General features: G+C 46.0%; 1 protein-coding gene across 1 annotated transcript in view; it reads right to left on the bottom strand.

Annotated features, from left to right (window-relative positions):
* The window catches only part of Wwox (WW domain containing oxidoreductase), a 922,329-nt gene extending 906,725 nt beyond the window's left edge, over positions 1-15,604 (bottom strand). The window contains exons 1-4 of the mRNA XM_031341509.1: positions 15,207-15,604; positions 10,567-10,631; positions 9,677-9,734; positions 6,165-6,343 (exon numbers count right to left, since the gene is read on the bottom strand). Coding sequence (XP_031197369.1) covers positions 6,165-6,343; positions 9,677-9,734; positions 10,567-10,631; positions 15,207-15,313 — 409 coding nt within the window. The 5' untranslated portion in view covers positions 15,314-15,604. The remainder of the gene's footprint in view (positions 1-6,164; positions 6,344-9,676; positions 9,735-10,566; positions 10,632-15,206) is intronic.
* Positions 15,605-16,835: the final 1,231 nt, after the last annotated feature.

Genomic DNA, 16,835 nt, shown 5'->3' with positions numbered 1-16,835 from the left:
TCCAAGCTTGCATGTGACACAACAACACACCTTAATAAGGGAGAAATCAGATTTGTAAACATTTCCTTTAAATTAAGAGTTTGAGCCACTTTGTCATTGAAGCAAAGCAACATGAACTTCATTTATTAAACTGACACTATAAAAATAGTGAAAACCCAAACCCAAGTGAAAATACGGAATTAACTGGGGCCTCAGAGGACAGACGCTTCCGAAATTGTCCAGAGGGGTACCTGTGGACACAATACACAAGTAAAAACTATTGGGGGCCTGTGTAATACACACTCTTCATAGCTCTCCTACCCAAGGCTAGCCAACTGCACTACAGCAATCACTGCACCATTTCTAACTGGTCCCTGGCCTGGGTACTAAGCTTCCCAACTACTATGATAGCTTAGAATAGTGAAAGGTGAAATGGCTGTTTGATTCATAAAATAGTAATTTTTAATTTTGGTGTAGTACCAGTCAAGGACTTTTTTCAATACTGTGAAAAATCTCAAGTTCCCAACCAGGTGTGGAGAAGGCTGAGGCAGGAGAACTTCCCTGAATTGTAGGCTAGTCTAGGTTATGTAATGAGACTCTGTCTCAAAGAAAAACAACTTCCAATAGTTTCTCCAAAGGAAGTAATTTCAAAACGCTTTGGCTTCAGAGAACAGTTGTTGCAAATATATTTAATTAATTCCCTAGGGGGTCTCTTCAATGATTTAGGGGCTTCCCCTCTGCTTAATGAGCACAGAGTTCCCAAAAGGAAGGTGATACCTAAGGCCCCATTAGCTCATATGTCATTGTCTTAGTCAGTGTTGCTATTCCTGCACAACATCATGACCAAGAAACAAGTTGGGGAGGAAAGGGTTTATTTGGCTTACTTCCACATTGCTGTTGATCACCAGAGGAAGCCAGGACTGGAACTCAAGCAGGTCAGGAAGCAGGAGCTGATGCAGAGGCCATGGAGAGATGTTTCTTACTGGCTTGCTTCCCCTGGCTTGCTCAGCCTGCTCTCTTATAGAGCCCAAGACCTCCAACCCAGGGATGGCACCACCCACAAGGGGCCTTACCCCCTTGATCACTAATTGAGAAAATGCCCCATAGCTAGACCTCATGGAGGCACTTCCCCAACTGAAGCTCCCTTCTGCGATAACTCCAGCCTGTGTCAAGTTGACACACAAAACTAGCCAGTATAGTCATCAATGCGAAAAAGGGGGAATTCTAGGACCCCAAACACAAGGATGTGAGCTTTACTCCTAAAAGGGGACTAGTGGGTAAGTTCAGGCAGTCCCCAACCTGGGCTCAGGGGTCTTCTACAGTTCCTTAGAAAAGGTCGGTGCTGCTGCATGGCCTGCAAGGAAAGCAGCTAAGAAAGGACAGAATTTACTCTAGGCAGGAAGCCATCACTGTGACAATGTACAAGATAAAAGTGTGGCACTAACTTCATGTCAGAGCATCAACACATTATCTAGGAACAGATCCTCTAAGCCAACACACAAACACTGCATTGTAAGAATACTGCAGGGCTCTCAGCATGAAAAGCTCTCACTTTTACTTTGCTTTAAAGAGAAGAGATTGAGGGATGACTGACACCTTCAGTGTGAACCTCCTTTATCTGAGTGTGAACCTGGTGTGTGTTGTGTGTGTGTGTGAATCTCTACAAAAAGGCCTGTGGTGATGGTTACAATAATGTAAATGCCCTCGGAGAAAAGCTAGTTTTGTTTTTGACGGTCCTCTAGCTTAAAAATCAAAACCAGGCCAGGCTATTTCAGAGGGAGACTATATATGATGCAGCCCAACATCATAAAGGTCCAGAGGGGGAAGACTAAGCTCAGAAAGAAACTTAAAATCAAATCTGAACCACATCGGATCTCAGAAAAGAGCTCTGTTGTTAGTACCAAACACCGGACTAGAAATTGTCAGATGTGCTCATAGCTGCTATCAGGTTTCCAACAGAGTTTGCAAAAAGCCTCAGAAATATAATAGTAATTGGTCTCTATAAAGCATCAATCATATGGAACTTAAATGCTCCTCTGACATAAAGATGGGCAGCTGCTGTCCCACTCAAGGGACATGTGGCCGCCTGTGTTAGAAAGCGCTGCCTGACCAGCAAGCCAGCCTGAAGGTTCAAGGCAAGCAGCTTCCACACAGCTCTGTGCACACACAGCCAAAGCTGCTCTCCGACAGGTTTAGCTTAGGAAAATCCACGGGCCCCAGGAAAGTAAGACTCCCTAGTCTAAACACTAGACTTTCCCTTTCCTGAAACTCCCCAGGACTTAGATGCGGTCATCTCCGTGTTGAAGCCGTTTCCTTCTTTTTTACAGAATCAGAGCCAGCCAGTGTGTAACTCCAAAGAGCCACAACCTCCTGCCCCTCCTGCCCAGCTGTGCTGCACACAGGGCAGTAAGCTGCTCCCTTGTCTACTGGTTAGCAGGCTCCAGCTCTTGATCTGCTAGCAGCAGCTCTGGATGAAGGAATGGCTCCCCCTGGATCCTGAGATGCTGTTCTCCACTGAGGTCCACAAGCTACAGCTTTCAATCTAAAAGTCTTCAGGTTCAGAAAGCTGGTTAAACAAAGGTCAAGAGGAGAAGAGTGTTAGTTCCTGAGGTGACAACATTCTAATCTTGCAGCTCCCTAAGAACACAGGAAGGGGTAGGTAGATACTGAGGGAACAACCCTTCCAGCTACTCCTGATATGCTGGGTGCACTCTTCCTGTAGCCTGGGCATCCCGTTATCCCAACTAAAGCTAAACTGGCTGACAGATGCTGTGGCAACCCTGCTTTGGGTTCAGCTGGACCACCCAGTGCAGTAAGACTAAATGCTTTGAGTGCAGGCCCCACAGTAAAGACTTTGGGGGTCACATGATCCCTACTGTAATTACTCAAGTTCTGGTAATACCCTAAAAGTGCATGGCTGTGTTCCAATAGAAAACACCTACAAAATCAGGTAGGTCAGATTATACCCAGGGGCTATAGTTGATCCACATCCAATCCAGAAAGCTGAATTCAGCTGACAGAGGTAAAGTCAGCTCACTACTTTAAAGAGAAGGACTGGGACCCAAGTGTGATGGGACACATCCATAATCCTGGCATGTATGAAGATCAGGAGTCAGAGGCCAGCCTGGGCTATGCTGCTAACTCAGGGCAAGGACACATAGCAAGACGCTGTCTCTAAAACTAATGTTTTCACACTACCATTGTACTTCCGCATTGCCTCTGAATCCTCCTACATTCTAGAACCACCCTGACCTTTCCTTCATGCTTGGAACTAAGAATGGATTCAATTGCCTTAGTACTATCAAGTATAAACATTCAAAAGTTAGTTTTGCATTACTTACGGATGTGAGAAAGTCAGAGACAGAACAGTCTGCTCAGAGCTCACATCAAGGGGGGCAGGGCCCTGGGAGAGCCCAGTTTGTCAGTCAGGAAGCACACACCTCCCTCCACCTTTCCTATCTCCCACGTGGAGGGGAGTGTGGAAAAGGCATTGCCCCGGCAGCACTCGGGCAGACAAGACTGTCTGTCTGTCCAGTCATGGAGGGACTGTGCTCAGCATGCATCCACTCAGCTTCCCAGGCTGAAGACTCAACTGCCGATCCACAAACAAGTCTCCCAGCTGTGGCCCAAAGAAAGGGATGCTCATGACCCTGGCAGAGCTCTCACAGAGGGCAACACCACGAGTCTTGGGAGCAGATGCTCATTCCACCCTGCACTGCACAGGCCGTGCAAAGCAGTAATGGCAACTTATAAATGGGCAAGCTGCACTGCTCGCTCAGGAGAAGGAAACCTGTTATCTAAAAGCCACAGACTACCTGGGCAAGGACACTTTCCAAGACTGCCTCGGAGGACAAAAGCCAACTCTGTTATGACAGACAACCCTGTGCCTATCAAACTCAAGCTTCAGTCCAATCTACCTGCTGAAGAGGGAAGCTGATTTGTACACACTTGACGGCCTAGAATTTGCAATATATCATTCCAGAAATTAAGAATCAAAATCTTCGGGCCGGAGAGATGGCTCAGTAGTTAGGAGCACTGACAGCTCTTCTAGAGGTCCTGAGTTCCATTCCCAGCAACCACATGGTGGCTTACAACCATCTGTAATGGGATCTGACACCCTCTTCTGGTGTGCCTGAAGACAGCTACAGTGTACTCACATAAAATAAAAATAAATATTTTTTAAAAAATTGAATCAAAATCTTCAGCACTAACAGAGCCATGCTTGGTGGCATGGAGAGGGAGGAGGAGTGACAGGCAGTTTCCTGAGGGGAGGTAGGGGCTGGAAACCCTGGTGGCCTTCCTAAAGCTTTCTACAATCCATCCTATGACTAGCCACAGTGGTGGGACTACTCACACCTCCTGCAGTGTCCACAACTATGGGCACCGGAAGGGAAACATGGAGGGGCAGCACTTCCACCTTCACTCCTAGGGTGTGGGAAGCCATTTGGACACACACGTCTCTTCCCCACACTTCAGAACCTCTGTCTCTCTCACTATCAGGATCACCCAGAAACGAATCCTGTCCTATGCTCAGCCACTTGACACTGCAGACCTATAAGGGCAGCAGACTTAGTCAAAGGTCTCCTAGCTCACATCAGAGAGAGCACACTGAATGGAACCATCACATACCTCACTGACTGAAGAAAGCCTATCCTGGAGGCTAGCAGGATGGCTCCCTGGTTAACAAGCACTGGCTGCTCGTGCAGAGAAGCCAGTTTAAACCCAAGTACCAACATGGCAGCTTGCAACCATTTCTATATGACTTCAGATCCAAGTTATCCAAGTAGCTCTCCAAATGTGGTGTGCATACATACTCGCAGACAAAATACTGATGCACATGAAATAAATCTAAAATAAATAAATAAGAAAACTAACTAAAAGACCAAGGGAATGAGATCATTTCATTCAATTCCTAGTGAGTTAAGTATTAAATAAACAAAGGAAAATTTTCTCAAGTCCTCAAATCCTTTTGTAAAACCTTACTCTACAGTATCCTGGGTCCACGTCCAGAACCATCCCAGGGCTTCCTGGATGCTGGGGAGCCAGACCTTATCACTAGTACTGCAGCGCCACTGATGGCATGAGAATTCACCAGACTCCAACCCAAGGCAGACACCGAAAGGGTTAAACTGCCTGTATTGTGGGCTCAGGATGAGGTGTGGGAAGTGATGTTATGGGAACTGCTTCCCATTGTTTTAAAAAGCTTTCCCTTAGGAGGAGTAAGGTCATAAGACCTAAGGGGTGGCAGAGTCAAGCTCTGGAAGCCACACTGCAGTGGCTGATCCGCTATGGTACCTCACCTCCTGTGCTTGCCAGAAGAGGACACTGGGGACTCCAAAATCAGGAAAGAAGGAGAGGAAAATAGAGAAAAGCTCATGAGAAAGGCCATGAGGGGGCACTGTGACAGACAGACGGACTGACAGAAAACTGATAGAGGACAAGCAGAGGACAGACAGATGCAGTTCACTCTTTAATCTGAAGATGCGTATCCTATCCCAAAGCAATTCAGACGCTAATGTCAGATGTCAATGGACCAAAACAAAATAAAACCCCATCCCTTGAGGTGGCACAGGTGCCGGTGTGCTGGCCTCGGTGCTGTCACTGCAGCAGCCCAGGAAGCCACTGACCTCACCATGGTCACTGTGGTTAAATAGAGGCAATTAGGAGGGTTACTGCAGAGGTGACGACAAGGGCACATCCTCCAGTTTTATGAAGAAATAAGATACAGTTACCAAAAGAAAATGATAGGCCCAGTGACCAGTGGAAACCTGCAGTACCCTTGGATCCAAAGTCACAATCTGCTGCTGTCCAGGATCCCATTACCAATCAATTTTGGTTTGAATAAGCCAGGTAATTGGAATACATCCATGCACCACACAGACCAGGTCAAAACCTCTTAGCCAGAGCCTGTTGTCTCCAGCCCCTGAATACCAAAATAGCCACAGGCTTCTGCTGACTTCTCAGCTTTGAGCAACCTCAAGGTCAGGCCCCACAAGCCTCGCCCTGTTACACTGGGATGGAGAGGTAGTGTGGTTTTAACAAGACAATGGCTGAAAGCTGTAAGCCCTCTTTCAATTGGAGATTCACCACCAATGTTTCTTTATAGTTTCATTGAAGTGGGATTCACAGCAGCACTCATAAAAAATAAATAGATGAAATAAGATGACAGTAAGCTACAGGCCTACCTATTCCTGAATTTGCTCCAGTAACCAGGACCACCTTGCCTGTGAAGTCCCGGCCCTGCAGGATCTCCATGGCAGTAGTGCTCCCATCGTATCTCTGTCTGGTGGTTGGCTTCATCGGATTGTCATCCACGGTAAATGCCAATCTTGGATCCAAGTAGGTAGTTCTTTTATTTATGTGGCTGCAGAGAACAGGGAGAAAGAACATTGAACTCTATACAGCAAGGACCAGCATCTCTAAGTACGAGATAATCTAATACTTCCTGCAAACAATGCACCAAAGCTTACTGTCAAACATGAGAGACCGGGAACCCATTTGATCTACCTTCTGGCCTCTAGAAGGATGGTCCTCTTGCCTGAAAACTGAGCCACGGAAACCTCTCAGAACAACCTTGAAGGTGCTGGGACACAGTAGGCCTCTTGGGTTCCACAGCAGCTTACTGAGAAAGCTCCGAGTTTCTACTGATTTCATGCTAATATAAACATATCTATAAGATCTGTCAGCCACTCTCATCAATAGACGTCCATGTAATTTCACTGGCCTATGCAAAGGCCTATAGACACTGGTACACAAGGAGAAAATGGAAATGATAGAAGTCTTAATAACTATAAAGCAGGCCAAATAGCAAGGTTTCAATTGTTTGCATTTTAAGACCATAGCCAAGCCACCTATAATAAGCACTGAACTTCTGATTTGGAATTAATCTAAAACAACATTAAAATATGCTGGCACATACAGATTATTAAATTACTCCTTTTAATACCATTTTTACATTTTAAATGTATTCTTGGGCTGTTAAGACAGCTCAGCAGGGAAAGATGCCTGCTACCAAGCCTGATGACCTGGGTTCAATCCCTGAAACCTAAATGATAGAAGGAAACAATTAACCCCAAGTTGTCCCGATATCCACCTGGATGCCATGTGCATGCATGCATTCACATACATATACTCTAAATATATAAAATGTAGTACAAAAGTTATATGCATTTTTGAGATTTGAGATAAAGACCTTGAGATGTTATAAGAGCCCTCCTGAAATGCATAGGTTATTATGATTTAAGATACCATGGCATAGCCCTGTGATCCCAGCTACAGGAAGCTGAGACAGGCGGACTACGATCTCAAGGCCAGCCTAAGCAACTTTGTGAGACTGTGTCTGACCACACTGACATTTGGCAGTGCTGGCTGGTGCTGTTGTCTCCACTCCCCTGGGATTCCACACTGGCAGCCCGTAAGTAGCTACCAAGTACCAGTGACAGTATTTGCACACGGAAACAAATCTACACTTCCTTTCTCTCAAGAGCTCACTATGCTTATCCCAGCACACCCTCCAGCAGGCTGGAGAATACCTAACCTCATCCTAGCTTGCTTCTACAGTCCGTGCTCATTTTTCATTAGACTAGCAGCTGGCTGATTCAGCCTACTGCCTGTTTCTTTACAGTTTTACTAGGACACAGCAATGGCTATTATTTTTGTATTAAAACAGACACTGTGCAGTGCCATAGTCTAAAACATATCTGATCCATTACACAAAAGTTTAGCTGATCCCTCTCTATAGTAGACCAGACAAGCCAGCATGCTTCAGAATTCCCTGGAGGGCACTGGCTGTCCCTCACCACTACAAACACGCCCCATGTTGAGATTCAGATGGTAGGGCGTCTGAGTATTGTGTATATCTAGTAAGTTACCAAGAGCTGCCGACGGTGCTGACTGGAGAATCTCATCTTGGAACCACTGCTCTGGGCCAGTGAAGGGGAAAGCACTCCAGAGGACAGCTTTACAGGCGTGTGTATGCACAGAGGACAACTTTACAGGCATGTGTGTGCACAGAGGACAGCTTTACAGGCATGTGTATGCACAGAGGACAACTTTACAGGCATGTGTGTGCACAGAGGACAGCTTTACAGGCATGTGAGTGCACAGAGGACAGCTTTACAGGCGTGTGAGTGCACAGAGGACAGCTTTACAGGCATGTGAGTGCACAGAGGACAGCTTTACAGGCATGTGTGTGCACAGAGGACAGCTTTACAGGCATGTGTGTGCAGAGGACAGCTTTACAGGCGTGTGAGTGCACAGAGGACAGCTTTACAGGCATGTGTGTGCACAGAGGACAGCTTTACAGGCATGTGAGTGCACAGAGGACAGCTTTACAGGCATGTTGTGCACAGAGGACAGCTTTACAGGCATGTGTGTGCAGAGGACAGCTTTACAGGCATGTGTGTGCACAGAGGACAGCTTTACAGGCATGTGTGTGCACAGAGGACAGCTTTACAGGCGTGTGTGTGCACAGAGGACAGCTTTACAGGCATGTGTGTGCAGAGGACAGCTTTACAGGCATGTGTGTGACAGGAGGAGCCTGCACAGGAGGCGTCTGGCTGCATGGAGCTGAAGAGTTTCTACAGCCAAGTTGTCCAAGGAAAATGTAGAAAGGGATTATTTGTAGCATAAAACTATAAAGAAATGATCCCTGTCTTGATAAGGGAAAAAACTTTTATAAATCAAGGAAAAAGAAACCCTTTATAGTCTAATAGGCAGCAAAGAACAGCCACTTAACCACCTGCTGGAGAGGCTGCCCTGCTAGGGCTGTGTACGGCTGCTCTGACTCTCCAACGCAAGCCCTGGCCTACCTGCTCCCAGTGTGGGACATGAAACGGGAGGGAGTTCATTAGGACTGGTGACAAAACTCTCCTCCAGGTGAGCCTATTGCTATAACTATCACTATTACTACATGCATAGTAACATGCAAGGCCAAAACAAACTATCACTGTAGTGCTAAAAATTTGGAGAATGAAGTTCCAGAGATGGCACAGCAACTCCAGAGCACTCGCGAAGACTGGAGTTTGGGACACAACACCATCCAACAATCCATGCGTTCCATGTTTGCACATTTGTAACTCCAACTGCAAAGGCTGCAGATACTAAAGGCTCATGGAAGCTTACTGGCTTCCACCTGAGCTTCAGGAAGAAACCCCACCTAAGAGGATACTGTAGACTGATAGGAGAGGAGCCCGACACCCTCATACAGGCACATCAATCAACCCTTTGTAAAAATGTTAGGAAGCCTCAGGACGAGCTACTTAAAGAAGAAAAAGAAGGAAATAAAGAAAATTAGGAGCCCAATCCAGTACAGTGAAAAAGTACTAAGGAAAATCCTCATGAAACTCCCAAAATAGCAAGCTGTCTCTGAAAAGCTAAGTTTTTGTTAAACTTAAAGGAATAACAATTATAGTATGTGTTATATTAAGGGTGTGCTTAGGGAATATCACACCACAATCCACAAGGTAGATGAGTCATGTGTGAAGGGCTGGGTTGGCCTGACCCCAAAACCTTAGTGTACAAAGAAGGGTGGAAAACTGCGGACTAGAAGAAAAAAAAAATCACAAAGCTCATAAAGGGGGTTACTCTTGCTGGTAAAATTGGTCTATATAACTTTATATTTTCCTACAGTCAATGTAGGAAATTATACCTGAAAATTCCTCTTAAAAGTCAAACTGACTATAGTTTACATACTTACTCAACAAAAAACACTTGTCCATTCTCGTCGGTTTCCTGCTCCCAGCCATACGGCAAATCTGAAATACAAGGAAGATTAACAGTGCATGTGTAGGGGGAATGAAGCCAAGTCACACCACAGGGTCAGGAAAGAGGTTATCCCTCTTAGCCCTGGTCCCCTAAACCCTCTGGACCAGGCTGCTCTGGTCCCATGCTTCAAGGGTAGCAGTTGGAGAAGGCCCAACATCCATCAAGAATCCACATTCTTCTGCCTCCTGCTTTTAACCAAAACCCTGTTACACTCTTGATCACTCTTAAGTGTTCTCTCAGCTCCTGCTTTTACTTCAGGCCTCAGCAGATGCTCCTATGAGCATGAATTCCCAAAGCTCACAGCCATGCCGCAAGTACACCAGACACAAGCAGTGGCGTGCTGACCCGCCCTGCTGTAGAGCCATCCCGTCATTTTCATATACAAGCTCATCTGTCTTCACCTGGACCCTGAGGAGCTTCAACCCCTTGGTTTTACCCAATAATCCCACTCCATGGATTGTGTATCTGCCTCAGATACATCTTTGTAGGCTTCCATAAAATACTGACATCTGCCTCTACAGCCTACCCAAGAGTTACTCCCATGGTGCAACTGCAGAGAAGCCTAACAAGTCAAAGCTCCAATTGTCTCAATAAACTTTTATTTAAAGCCATAAGATATCCATCCTCTGTCCATCTCAGGATCTTATCTTCTCCTTCTGCCAAATCCTATTATGCTCTCAGACTGACAGCCTTGTTCCTCGATGGCCACACAACAGACAGCCTTCCCAGAAAGACAGGGTTAACTGCTACCTCACTACCTCTGACATCTTCCCTAGCTACTTAATGCTTCAGGCTCAGACTTCTGTGCTTCGGCATACAGACCTCCTGCAACTCGTTTTCTCTTGCCAGTTTTCGGATGTTCCCACTGGGTCTTTTCCTCGGTGTGACTGTAATAGAGATCCATAATAGAGTAAGTTAACACTGCTAAAATGTAGTCATTGTATTAATTGTGTCTCTTCCTGATATAGCTAGAGTCGTGAGAACAGACAGAAAGAAAATACTCAGAACAGAAAGTTTGCTGACTACATCAGGTCAGAGGCCCCAGGCTATCAAACCTGAAGAAATCTTACAGGACAGGTGGGGAGATCACTGGGAAAGCAAGGGGAGCAGAGTCCCAGCTAGAGTCAACCTTACAAAGCTCTGTGAAATACAAAGTTCTAGAAAGGCATTTTGTATTCCTTTTCCCTTTATTCAAGGATACACTGACAATCTTCATTAACTGGTTTATAACACTCATATTTAAATACTAAATGTACCTTAAATATCACATGGTTAAAGTTTATTTTCCTTATTCTTTTCACTTTGTTGAGTTTTGGTTTTTTGGTTTCTTTTGGTTTTGTTTGGAGACAAGGTTTCATGTAGCCCAGGCTAAACTCACTATGTAGCCATGGATGACATTAAATGCTTGATTCTGCTGTCTCTATTTCCTAATTACTAAAATTACAGATGTGACTTTTAAAATGTACATTCTGGGCTGGCAAAATGGCTCAAGAGGAAAAAGTGCTTGCCATGCAATCCTGAGGACCCAAGTTGCTGCCTGGGTCCCGTGGAGGAAGAAAAGATGCAGCTCCTGAATTCTGTCCTCTGACCTCCACCAATACACCAAGGTATACACACACACACCTCTGACCTCCACCAATACACCAAGGTATACACACACACACACACACACACACACACACACACAAATATTTAAATCTGTATCCTGGCCCCAGGTATAACTTCAGTGTCTCATTAATCTCTGGGTCCCGAGCACACCCAAAAGGATGTTAAGAGTGTAGTGAGACAGTAGCACAAGTCACTTAGCTATGACAAGATGACCATGGGTCTATGAACACTGGGTCTGACAAGACAGCCCCCTATGCACGACTGCTCCACTGACTCCACCTCTCAGCCATCACTTCCTGTCATCTGCAGAATGGGGCTGTCTCAAGGACACTGTTCAAATGGTCTCACGGAGCAATTGTTATAATAAAATGGTGAGCTGTCATAACATTCTATTAGTAAATTGTCATGTGCCATCCAAGCTCACTGAAAGCAGACTCTGGTATCAAGGAGGCTTCTCCATACCAGGCTCCAGCGTGTTTATTTCACGTGCCCTTCAAAAGCTCCCAAGAGACTAACGGGCTCCCAGTCTGTGACAGGAAGAAAGGAAAACTGCAGACAGCTAAGGGTACTAAAAAAACACTTTGCCCTTGAACATAGCTAGAAGATTCCCAAGTGCCTTCCCTCAGCTACTCTTTATCCCCCGACATAAAAAATGCCTGTAGCTAAGGGAAACATGGCGAATACGTACCAGGCAATGGGAACTCCACCATGGCCTCAGCCAGGGCTCCCAGATGTGGGCTGATGTTGTACACACCTGACTTGAGCTTTACTTCTCTCTCAGTTGGGCTCTTCCAGTCAGTTTCTGACTGGCACCGTGAGTACTCTACTGATAACATTTTGCTAGCCAAGGCTTCTCTCTATCTGCTACTCGCTGTTTATTCCTTTACTTTTGTTCGATTCACATTTAATAAAGTGATAGTCCAGTTGTAATAGATCATTCTCCTTAAAACATGGATCGAAAGCTAGAGCCACCTGTCACCAGTGACGGGGAGCATCCTGCCATGAGGGGAACAGCCAGGCAGGCACTGAAGGAGGCATTCGAAAGTTAAGTTTCAGTTCCTTAAGTCCATTCTCAAAAGGGGAGTAACTGCATTACTTCATCACCAACTCAAGTTCTTAGGGCTGAGACTCCACACACAGAGGTCCAGGTATGAGTGCCAAATGCAAGACCACTGGCATGCCTATACCCCTGCACCTCCTGCTCATACAATCCACTTACGTCTCCAGAGCCATCGGTCCTTCTGAAGACACAAACACAGTGTCACTCCCTGGCTCCAGATCATCAGTGGGCTCTAGAGTCGGACGATAGAATCCGAGTCCCCAGTGAAGCACAGAAGGGTCTCTGCAAACTGATTCCTTCCTCACCAGTCTCAAGCTTTACGACCCTATACCACAGAAAGAGGCCTGCCTGGGGTCTCTCCTCCCCCTATCCCCTCCACCTGCCTGACTTCCTACAACCTGAACCCACCTTCTCCTGCACTCTGAGACACAGGGCAGGTGATAGCTCTCCTAGGTGGCCTCCCTCACCCACCCACCCACCCACCCACCTCATGCTGGACACACTGCACTACAACTATAAAATTACAAGTCATTTGTCGGTCTTATAGCACTCCTTAAGAATGGCAGCTGCGGGGCTCAGAGATGGCTCAGCGGTTAAGAGCACTGATTGCTCTTCCAAAGGTCCTGAGTTCAAATCCCAGCAACCACATGGTGGCTCACAACCATCTGTAATGAGATCTGACGCCCTCTTCTGGTGTGTCTGAAGACAGCTACAGTGTACTTACACATAATAAATAAATAAACCTTTAAAAAAAAAAAAAAACAGAGCTGCACCACACTTAGCTGGACATCACCAGTGCCCACCAACCGGCCTGACCCTTGAATGAACTCACCAAAGCTTTTCTGTTTTCTGTTTCTTTCTGTCTGGCCACCAGGGGCAGCAGTGAATAGCTTTGAGTACCTGCAAATCTCATAGTTTATGAGCCCATCAGTGGGGAGACTCCAGGGCACAAACTAACTCCTAATTTGCTAATAAGGCAAGAAAGTTATCTTTCAAATTTTTCTGGAGCCAGGTAGGGTGGTGCAAACCTAGAATTCCATATCTGGAAGGCTGAGGCAGGAGGCATCAAGAACTATGTCATCCTGGTTACATTAAAAATTCTAGGCAAGCCTGGGCTACAGGAAGCACTGCTAAACAAAACTGTAGCACATGACATTAGCCCCAGAGGCTAATGGCAAGATCTCTGTAAGTTTGAAGCCAGTCTGGTCTGGTCTATATTTTTTTTAAAGTTAATTATTAAAAACCAAAAATACATTTAACAGATGTTAATACAATAATTTGTTTTCTGGAAGCCAAGTATACTATACTCTCATGTAAAGCTTTTAAAAGATTGACTCTCCTGGCTTTTAAAAAACATAAAACCAGGTGTGTTCAAGCCCACTTTGACCCCAACCCAGAAGATCTGGAAGCTCAGCCTCGGCCACGTACCAAGTTACCGCCAACCTGAACTACCTGAGACCCTGTCTTAAAAATATTCCACAGATACATAAGAAAATAGAAGAGGAAGTATTTGAGAAGGAGAAGAAAATCAGGGGACGTACACAATATTCATGAGAAAAAGGAGATTATGAAAACCAGGGATTGGAGGCAGACATCTTGGAAGGAAGATAAAGAGAGAGGGACCATAGCTAGGTAACACAGATGGTGAACTTCCAAGACAGCAAGCTTCTTCCTCACCCTCCTTACAGGAGTCGAAAACCTGGCATCTTAAAACAAAGTCCTTTTTCTTTTCCTGCTAGTCAGCCACTACTAATGGACTGGCTCAGCAAGTTTTCAAGGCCGCATCAGGACAGGTTACCCAATATATGTGGGCCAAGGAGCCATCTTATCTTTCTTCAAACTGACCAACTCTTAAATTAGGGGACGAAAACTCTTCAATGACTTAAAACCAAAAAGGTCCTCAAGAAGAGGTTGGTTTGATTGACTTCCAGGGTTCCCAGTCTGCTTTGTGGTCGTTTTTCTCCAAGTGTGTCTGCCCTGTGAACATGATTCCTCCCCCACAGAATGCCTTTCAGCCTGCTGGCTGTGCTTGCTGGTGTTTGAAGTGTTGGAGATTTCTCCACTGCTACCTGTTACATTGCTAATTTCCCCTGCTTTTTAATTCTTGAACTGGCAGAGAAAACGAGCCCGATCAAGACTGTATCAAAACCCATCATTTTGTCCACTAAATATCTTATTTGTTAAAAATGAGCAGATTCCCCCAAGCATAGTCAGCTGCAGTAGGTTCTCTATGGAAACTCAGTGTCTGTATTGAGGACAGTGCCAGATACTGGGGGTTGGAGGTGGGACTACACAGGCCTACATAGACAGTGAGATCCTGTAAAATAAGGTGGATCTGTGAAAATTCATTTCACAGATGAGGAAAACAGAAAGCCAGGGCTTGCTTTCAGTGGCCAAAGGTCACGTTTAGGAACAGGGAAAGGCTCTGTTGAGGTTCCCAAAACTTCCCTGGGAAACCACTGTGAGCCATCCAGGACATCTGTTTAAAAATACAGATTGCTGGGCCTCCAACTCAGGTCCCCTTGGCGGGAGCTTGGCTTTCAAGTTTTCTCTATTTCCTCTTTAGAGGAGTAAGACCTAGGAGCCACATCCGCACGGTGCAGTGCCACCTAGTGAGCAGCAGGGGGCGTGCTGCAGCTGGCCAGGTGACGGGACATAGACCCAGACCCCATAACAACGGGGGACCTGGGACAGGTGGCAGGCAATTTGGATGCGCATGCCCGCCTGGCAGGGCAGCGCGGGGTCCAGGCCTCGCAGGACACGGCTCCCAGGAACGCCGCTCCAGGCCGCTTACTTGGCGTAGTACACCCAGCCGTCCTTGGTGGTTCTCTCCTCCCAGCCCGGAGGCAGCTCATCCTCACTGTCCGTGTCGTCCAGGCCCGCATAGCGCAGAGCTGCCATGCTGGAGATTAGAAGTAGCCGCCTGCTCTCCCTCAGCAACTCACTCTGGCTTCAACCGCGCCGCGCGCGTCAGGGGCCAGACCGCTCGCGCCTGCGCACTGATCACCCAGCCGGTCCGCGGCTGCAATCCAGTTTCCTCGGTTTGCGGCGACTGGCGGGAAAGGGGGAGGATCCTGAGAAGAGCGGTGGTGGGAACGCGGAAGAGATGGAACAGCCGTGAGGCTGGAAGGAAAAACAGGAACGGTTCAGAAACGGGAATGAGCTTCCTCACCCTCCTGGAAGGGGCGTGCTCACCCAGTTACCAAGCAGGACTCTGAACGTTGCTGGGCGACCCGAAAGCACTTCCTTATTGTTTTACCCAATCCTGAATGAGCCCCAGCGGTAAGATATCCTGGGAAATGTAGTCCAAGCTCAACTGGACGCTACAGGAAAAAAAAAAAAAAGGGGGGGTTCTGATGAGATTGTTCTGAGCTCCAATTTCTTTCCATGCCATGCAGGTGCACAACCTTTGGACGCTACGACACGATACTGTGACATTGTCATTTCCAAAATTTACACTGGAGAATCCCTCAATCGAATTCCAAATAGGAAAAAAGAAAAAGAAAAAAATCTCACAATGTTTAAAGTTTACGATTTTTTGTGTTGGGCAGCATTTATTATTATCCTGGCCCACGTGCTACCACGAGCCTCAGGTTGGACACACCTGCGAGATTCTATCCAGGTACTTTTCCATTCACAAGCTGTGTTGTTCATGTAAATATGCCATTTTAAAAACTACACTTAGAGAACTAAGTAATGCCAGAATTTGAGAGGCTAAGTCAGAAGGATCACCACAAGTTCACAAGTTCGAGGCCAGCCTAGGCTATAAAAGTGAGCCAAAAATACAGAACATATAAATTCTCATGCCTCCAGATTCTCCATTAAGAGAGAATGGTCTTCCAACCATAACCTGGTTCTCTTGTCAGAGGCATCACCTAATTACAAACTTGCAAAGTAGACTTTTAAAACACCTGACACAAATCCTGGTGATAAATATCCTAGATCCACACTGTGAAGCCTGTCTTCAACTTGGTCTTGCCAACGTAAGTTTCCAAAATTCGATCTACTTATGACTTCCTTCCCAAGCCTGTGTTGTAGAAAAGTCTTCAGGCCTAGGACTGAGAGAGCACAGGCCTCCATGGAAAGACTGCATATTTTATGGGTAAGTTGGGGACAGTGACAATGTTCCTTTTGTCTTTAAGTCCTGAAAATGATCATTGCTGTGGGATAGCTCTCTCTGCTCCATATTCCTTGGGGGCAGACACACTTCCCTGAACATATATAGTGAAAAGCTAACTCAATAAAAACAACATTTAGTTGGATTTTTCTTTCTTTTTTTTTTTTTAGTAAATCTTTTTTAAAGATTTATTTATTTATTTTATGCATATGAGTACACACTGTAGCTGTACAGGTAGTTAAGAGCCTTCAGCTGGTTGTTGGAAATTGACTTCAGGACCTCTGCTCACTCTGGTAAACCCCGCTT

This window comes from Mastomys coucha, unplaced genomic scaffold, assembly GCF_008632895.1.
Source record: "Mastomys coucha isolate ucsf_1 unplaced genomic scaffold, UCSF_Mcou_1 pScaffold22, whole genome shotgun sequence".
NCBI lineage: Eukaryota > Metazoa > Chordata > Mammalia > Rodentia > Muridae > Mastomys > Mastomys coucha.
This window is presented reverse-complemented; position numbering and strand designations above follow the sequence as displayed.